Below are 8015 nucleotides of genomic sequence, written 5' to 3'. Positions count from 1 at the left end.
TAATTTTGTTATAGTATTTTTGACACAATTCATGTACTTGAAAGACTAGACAGTTAAGTGGGTGCTCAATAATTGTTGAGTGAGTCATTGAGAATTGCAGAAACCAGGGTGAAAAGGACAAGAAACATGGAAAAGATACTTAAAGACTTTCATTAACAATCCCATCTGAAAATACTGTTTCTTTTTTGAAAATAATATCTCTGCCAGGTTCCTTCCAAACTGATAGCATTGAATAAAATCAATATTCCAGGGTAATATTTGGGAGAGAAAAATAATCTCCTATAAATGCATTCCTCTACTATTATCTACTATTACAGTATTATTATCTCTGGCCAATTTCTTGGTTAGTTCTTCCAAACTTGTTTATCATTACATCATGAACAGTTCATATTACCACATAATCTTGTATCAATCATTTGTAGAATGTCCTAAGGACAGATTCCCAGAATTGGGGGTGTTAGGTCAAAGGCTATGAACAATTTTATGGCTTCGACTGCACACATTGACAAACTGTTTTTTGAATACTTGTGTTTGTTGACTTCATTCTGAGAGTCTCATCCTGAGGTGAGGGAATCTTTAGGCTGAGGGATAAACAGCTAATAGGTTCATCATTTTCATTGGTCCACCCTCCCGCAAAATGCCTGTGGAGGAACTCATGTACCCAGAGGCACCTGCACACTCAGAGCAGCATATACATCCAGTCCTTTCTCCCTTCATCATCTAGGATGATTTGTGGGTAAATAAAGTGTACCTTGGGCCATTCTCTGGATATGTATAAAACAAAAGCATATGTATAAAATAATCTCTACACTAGTTTGTTCTTGGGGCTATATCTATAGACTTGTACAGAGGCTTTCTGTAAATAGTTCCTTTTGGGGGGTTGGGGAGGAACCACAACCAGCCATGCTTAGGGGTTACTCCTGACTGCACTCAGAAATTACTCTTGGCAGTGATTGGGGGACCATATGGGATGTCAGGGATTGAACCCGTGTCAACCATGTGCAAGGCAAGCACCTTACTCAGTGTACTATCTCTGCCCCCTAATTAGTTCCTTAAAAAAAATAATTTTTTTTGGGTCATACCAGTCGACTCTCAGGGACTCCTGGCTCTGTGATGGGGGGTGGGGGTCATTCCTGGTATTGCTTGGGTGACCCTGCCATGCTAGGCTCAAACCTAGGCCTTCTGCAGTAAAGCACAGAGCTCAGCCTGTGAGCTACCTACCGCTTTGGTCCTTGTAAATTGTTTGTCTGGTGGCTGGAGCAGCAGTACAGCAGGTAGGGGGCTGGCCTTGCATGTGACTCTCCCAGCTTCAATCCCCAGCATCTCATATGGTCCCCGAGCACTTTCAGGAGTAATTTCTGAGTGCAGAGCCAGGAGTAACCCCTGAGTATTGTCAGGTACCACCCCAATCCCTCCCCCCAACCCCCGCCAAATAGCTTGCCTGTTCTTCCTTCCTTTTTTCCCTTTTATTTTTTTTTTCTTTTTGGGATCATACCTGGCAATGCTCAGGCATTACTACTGGTTCTGCACTCAGGAATTACTCCTGGCTGGCAGTGTTCTCGGGACACCATATAGGATGCCAGGGATTGAACCCAGGTCAGTTGTGTGCAAGGCAAATGCCCTTCCTACTGTACTATTACTCTGGTCCCTTTCTTTCATTTTTGGACCACACCTGGCGGTGCTTTGGGGACCATAGGTGGTGCCAGGGATGAAACCAGGGTCAACCTAATGTAAGGCAGGCACCTCATCCTCTATACTAATTTTCTGTCCCTTAAAATGCCTGTATGCTGGAAAAAAAGTCTTGTCTTGTAGTCCAGAGACAGGATGGGATAAACTGTTCTGCAGGTCTCTGTTTTTCAGCTCAGGGTTTAGTACCCTCAGCTGCTCCACAATCCAAGATGATCTTTATTTCTTCACAACAAAGTGATTGCCTTGGGTTTGGGAATGTGGCTTAGCGGTATAGCACAGTCTGGTATGGGTGACGCACTGGGTTTATCCCTTGCACTTCGAAACAAAACACACCAAATCCAAGCGGTTTCTTCCTCCGTGTAGCTGCATCCAGACAGGAAGAACAGGAGGGGGAGTGAAACCTCTCCTCTCCGTAAGCGGCCTGCTTTGCTGTGACTTCCTCTGGACCCGTGTCTGTGTTCTGGGCCCAAACTAAAGTTCTCCAAAGAATGAGAAAGGAGAAAAGCAATTCTACTTAAATGCGCTGTTGCCAAGGAACACATCTAATTACTAATTCATGAGACAAAATGAGATTCGAGAGATAAGAGATATCTGTTCACCCTTTTGTTAAGCTCTGAGGGTGCAGGGTTCTAAGGGGGAGCAGAGAGGGCACTCACAAAGAAGCCCCTGCTCGCTGGGGACGTGGAGAGTTACAGAAGTGAGAGGAACCAAGTAGGAAGGCAGCAGGGTACCTGAACTGAACCTTCAAGATATAGTCCAAGGTCAGAACCTTTCACTTTTTGTTTTCGGTTTTTGTGCCACACCTGGTGGTGCTCAGGACTTACTCCTGGCTTTGTGCTCAGGGGTCACTCCTGGTAGGAATCATGCCTGGGAGACGTATGGGGTGCTGGGATGGAATCTGGTGTGGCCACATGCAAGGCAAATGCCCCACCCACTGTACTATTGCTGTGGCCCAGAATCTTTGATTTTTTTTTGCCAGACCCAGTGGTGCTCAAGGCTTACTCCTGGCTCTGTGCTCAGGGATCACTCCTGACAGGCTCAGGATTGAACCCAGATTGGCTATGTGCAAGGCAAATGCCATACTGTACTATTACTCCAGGCTAGAAACTGATTATTTATTGTTTTGGGGTCACACTCAGTGATAGGCAGGGCTTACTACTGACTCTATACTCAGGAATCACTCCTGCTAGTGCTCTGGGGACCCAATGGGATGCTGGGGATTGAACCTGGGGTTGGTCGTGTGCAAGGCAAACACTGTACCTGCTACATTAATTGCTCCAGCCCTGAAACTTTTTGTCTAAGAGATCTCAGGCGAATCTCCTAAATTTCAACACTGACATAGAATAAATAAGGAAAGAGAGAGAGAGAGAGAAAAAAGAGAGAAGTGACAGAAAGGCAGAGAGAGGGAGAGGGGGAGAGAGAGAGAGAGAGAGGAGAGACAGGAGAGAGGAGAGAGAGAGCAAGAGATAGAAAGAGAGGCAGGGGAAAGAGGAGAGAGGAGAAATGGAGAGAGAGAGAGAGAGAGAGAGAGAGAGAGAGAGAGAGAGAGGGGAGGGGGTGTTGAGGCACTTGCCTTACAAGCAGCACTGGTAGGTGTGGCCCAAAAACCGAAACTTAAAAATAAATTAAAGAATAAGAATATGGGGCTGGAGTGATAGCACAGCGGGTAGGTTGCTTGCCTAGCATGCGGCCGACCAGGTTCGATTCCCAGCATCCCATATGGTCCCCTGAGCACCGCCACGGGTAATTCCTGAGTGCAGAGCCAGGAGCAACCCCTGTGCATTGCCGGGTGTGACCCAAAAAGAAAAAAAAAAGAGTAAGAATAGAATAACATATGTGATTGAGAACAGAGTCAGGAAAAGCGAAAACAGACACACAGACACAGCGTGTGTTGAGGTGTGTTGAGAAAGTCACCGGCCTGGCGTCAGGGTAGGGTCCTGAGTGGCAGCCAGTGAAGACGGGCCCTTCTCTCCGGTGTCTAACTTCTCACTCCCGGGGGCCGGGGCAGGCAGAGCGAATGACTGGGAGACGGTGCCCACCCCAGGAGTGTTTAGGCCAACAGCCCCGAGTCTCCAGGGCCAACCACAGACCAGAGACTGGCCTTCCACCATATCAGAGAGGGGGAAGAAGCGGACACTCACGCAGAAAAGCCCCGGATGTGAGCTTTCTGGGCGGTGGCAGGCAGCGCCGGCCAAGGACAAGGTCAGGTCATGCTGGCCTCCAGCGGGACGTGTTCCCTCGCAGCCATCTCCCCTCCCTTTCAGCTCCATCCCGCTCTAGACCTTCTGTCTGGGTGGTCCTTCCCACAGACCTCTCCCCCCTCCTCACACACATTTAACTATTTAGAAAGTAACGTACACAGGCCTGGCTTCTGGGCCTCCTAGGGGCCGGGGAGACCGTGAGTCTCTGGAGACACACACAGCTTCAACCACGGCCTGTGTAGGCCTCTACTTGCTCTTGGGGTTCCAGGTAAAGACAGGCCTGCCCCTGGCGCCTGCGGCACGGAGTAGGGTAGGAAGAGTATGTGGGAAGAGGCTGGGAAGAAGCTTGGAGGCCAGTCAGACCCCTGATGGCGCAGGGAGCACTTGACAGGAGCTAGGGGCGAGGCTCACTGAGGGAGAGGTCCCTGGAGTTAGAGCCATCAGCTGGCGCGCTCCCAGCACTGTGTGTCCACACCTCCCCCAGAGTCCACCCGGGATCTGACCGGGAGGGCCTCCTTCCTCTTTTCCTTGGCTTCGAGCAGGGGCGGTCGTGGGGAGAGGCAGGGAGCGAGTCACTGTCGGCCGGGCCCTGCTGACTTCTGTCCCACAGAGAGGCGGCTGGCAAGCAGGCATTCATGCACTTGCCCTCTGCATTCAGATGTACTCAGGCCCTCTGAAGCTGCTGCCAAAAGCAAACAAAAACTGTCGCTACCTTCATGGGCGCCCGGCCAGGCCCAGAGTGGGACACAATAGTAGCAGTGTCCTGAGACCGAGGCTCAAACCCAGAGGGGGGCCTTCCCCTGGCCAAGCCCCCGTCACATCTGTGTGCTTCAGAGCTGCCGCTCTTCCTGGGTGCAGGGGCTGCTCACGGGTGCGGGCCGGGGGAGGCAGAGGACAGGCGTTTCCCCTGCCGCTCGCAGAGGAAGGGGTGGCAGAAAGTTCTGGGGCTGTGGATCAATCCTTTCTCCTTTCCCTGCCTTCAAAGTTATGCTGTCCCATCTCCTGTCCGTCATGCCAGAATAGTCTCCCAGCCTCTTGGACCACCCAGACCACAAGGACCAAAATGCTCTGAGAAAGCGGCCAAACAGCTAAGGATGCGAAGGACCTTGACCAAGTGCAGCTTGGCCCAGAGAGGCGGCTCAGAGGACTGCGCATGTGCTTCGCACACAGAGGCCTGGGTTCGATCCTGAGCTGCCGGGAGTAGGTTCACGCACAGAACCAAGACCTGCTATAAGTGGTTCCCCAATACTGGACCACTCCCCCCCTGAAAAAGTCCACCTTTTCTTTTTTTTTTTTTTGGGGGGGGCACACCTGATCAGGGATATGCTCAGGGATCACTTGTGGCAGGGCTCAGGGGACCGTATGGGGTACCAGGGATTGAGCCTAGGTTGGCTGCATTCAAGGGCAAATATTTACTGGCTGTACTATCTCTCCAACCCCCCCCACCCTTTCCTATTTTGAAGGTAAGGAAACTCAGGGGCAGAGGATCAGCAGGGATCCACCCAAGGTCCACCCCCCAGGGACATTCCTCTTTCCATCAAAGCAAGACTGCCTCCAGCATCACCCTGGGCCCACAGGTTGAGTTTTAGCTGCCAAGGGGCCGCATCAGAACTCCATCACATCACTACTCTGCCCACTCCCACTTCCAACACGCCCCAGTGGTTCCCCCGCTCCTGCCGGGCCATTTCAGTTCCAGTCCAACTAGGGCAAACACTCAGGCACCTTAATCTGCTCAGAGGGGGGGAAAGGCGGAGCTGGAGCACTCCCAAGAAGGCGGATGGAGGTGGAGACCCCCCCGGGGTACGAATGCTCATCCAGTCTCTCACAAGTTCGAGGAGAACAACACTCAGATCAGGCAAGATTACTCAAGTGAACTTGAGAGCCTTCACATTTTTGAAGCAACGGAGAAACCAGTATTTCAAATCAGTCTTTATAATTACCGCCACCCACAGTGAGGACATCAAGAGAAACCTTCACTTTGATAATTCTAAGAGGTAAAATCTCACCCCAGGAACCACTTTTATCTCCTCCCAAACACCTGCAGGTTGTAAAAGGCGAGCAGGGAGAGGCCTGAGCAGAGAGCATAGGTGTGCTGGGAATATGGAAATCTCATTCCTCAATTATCTGCAGCAGAAGAGTCTGTGTAATTAGGTTATAAAGCAGTGCAGCTGGAGAAGAGGTTTGGGGGGGAAAGAAGAATCTCCTGCTCTAGGGGCCTGCGTTTCCTTACCAGGCTGGACAGGCCTCGCCGAGGGGAGAGGGGAGGTGCCTGGCCTCTCAGGTCCTGGCTGGCTTTTATTGCTCTCGTTCCACTAGAACCCGTGGGGGTGGCCTTGTTTGCAGTAGGCCGTCCCGCCTGCTTCTTTAAGAGTCTCTAAGGAGACCAGTTGAGTTGAACCAAGTGACGAGGTACGGAGTGAATGGAGTGTGTGGGGGGTGGTATGCATGTGTGTGCACGCATGTGCGGCACTGGGAATCTGGATAGCATACATGGGATCAGAGTCCAGAGTCCAGCCTGGACGGAGGCTCCCAAATGGCCCTGAGCTTCCAGGAGCAGGTCCAAGCACAGAACTGAGCCCTGCTGCGTGTGGTTCCCCAACACCAGACCCTTGCCCCCAAGGTCCATGTTTCTTCTCTTCTCTTTTTTTGGGTGCCACATATGGCAGTGCTCAGGGTTTACTCCTAGCTCTGTGCGCAGGGATCACTTGTGGAGGGGCTTAGGGGACCATACAGGGTGCCAGGGATTGACCCTGGACTGGCTACATTCAAGGGCAAACGCCTGATGGCTGTCCTGTCCCTCCAACCCCCACCTTTCCTATCTGAAGGTAAGAAAACTCAGGGTGATCAGCAGTGATTAGGATAAGTCCACCCTGGGGGACAGTCCTCTCTCCATCAAAGCTGCCAAGTGTGAATCAGCTACAGAGGTGACACTTGTCTAGACGGTCCGCAAGTCTCGGGAGCCTGAACAGGGTCAAGGACTGCAGCACCCACTGTTCTTTCGGGTGGGGGAGGCTCTCATGAACACGGCTGAGCCCTCCGAAGGGCTTTCCCACCGGAGGCCGCTGTCCTGGCCCCGTAACCTGGAGGCAGGAGCCGCTGGCTCTAGGTGAGCGAGACTTTACGCCACACGACACCCGAACACACGCTGTATTCCTGGAGCCCACCCGACGGGGTGCCTGGGACGACTCCACGCGAGTCTCCAACATGACTCGGGGAGCACATCTTTATTGGGAAATAAATACAGAGTCGCATAGGTGGGCCAGCCAACATCTGTAGTCCGCAGGGCCAAGAGGAAGGACAGGACTTGCTCAGATCTCCATAAGTTGGTCATTTCCCACGATGACCTCATTTGCTCGCTTGGCTGCAAAAGTAAAGAAAAGGTATGAGACTGACAGCAAAAGGTGTTATTTCAAATCCAATCCTTCCTTCCTTCCTTCCTTCCTTCCTTCCTTCCTTCCTTCCTTCCTTCCTTCCTTCCTTCCTTCCTTCCTTCCTCCCTCCCTCCCTCCCTCCCTCCCTCCCTCCCTCCCTCCCTCCCTTCTTCCTTCCTTCCTTCCTTCCTTCCTTCCTTCCTTCCTTCCTTCCTTCCTTCCTTCCTTCCTTCCTTCCTTCCTTCCTTCCTTCCTTCCTTCCTTCTTTTTTTTGGGGGGGCGGTCACACCAGCAATGCTCAGGGAATTACTCCTGGCTCCGCACTCAGGGATCACCCCTGGCCATGCTCAGGGGAACATACGGATGCCAGGTATGAAACTAGAGCCTGCGAGGAGTGATCCCTAAGAACAGAGCCAGGAGTAAGCCCTGAGTAACACTGGCTGTGGCCCCCAAATAAACAAACAAGTTTATTATTACGATTTTTTATGCTTGTTTTTGGGCCATACCCGGTGGTGCTCAGGTCTAGAGATCACTCCTGATGGGCTCGAGGGACCATATGGGGTGCTATGGATCAAACCTGTGTTGGCTGTGTACAGGCAAGCACCTTACCTGCTGTACTATCACTCCAGCCCCTGAAGAGAGGGCTTTTTGCCTTTTGGGTCACACCTGGCAACGCTCAGGGGTTACTCCTGGCTCATGTACTCAGGAATTACTACTGGAGGTGCTCGGGGGACCATATGGGCTGCTGGGAATC

General features: G+C 51.7%; 1 protein-coding gene across 1 annotated transcript in view; it reads right to left on the bottom strand.

Annotated features, from left to right (window-relative positions):
• Window positions 1–7040: 7040 nt before the first annotated feature.
• Window positions 7041–8015, bottom strand: part of EIF2B3 (eukaryotic translation initiation factor 2B subunit gamma) — a 100726-nt gene continuing 99751 nt past the window's right edge. Inside the window, exon 12 of the mRNA XM_055139687.1 lies at window positions 7041–7251. Coding sequence (XP_054995662.1) covers window positions 7199–7251 — 53 coding nt within the window. The 3' untranslated portion in view covers window positions 7041–7198. The remainder of the gene's footprint in view (window positions 7252–8015) is intronic.

Source organism: Sorex araneus, chromosome 5 (assembly GCF_027595985.1).
Source record: "Sorex araneus isolate mSorAra2 chromosome 5, mSorAra2.pri, whole genome shotgun sequence".
In the NCBI taxonomy this organism is placed as follows: Eukaryota; Metazoa; Chordata; class Mammalia; order Eulipotyphla; family Soricidae; genus Sorex; species Sorex araneus.
The sequence above is the reverse complement of the archived record's forward strand: the minus strand, read 5'-3'. Positions and strand labels throughout refer to the sequence as shown.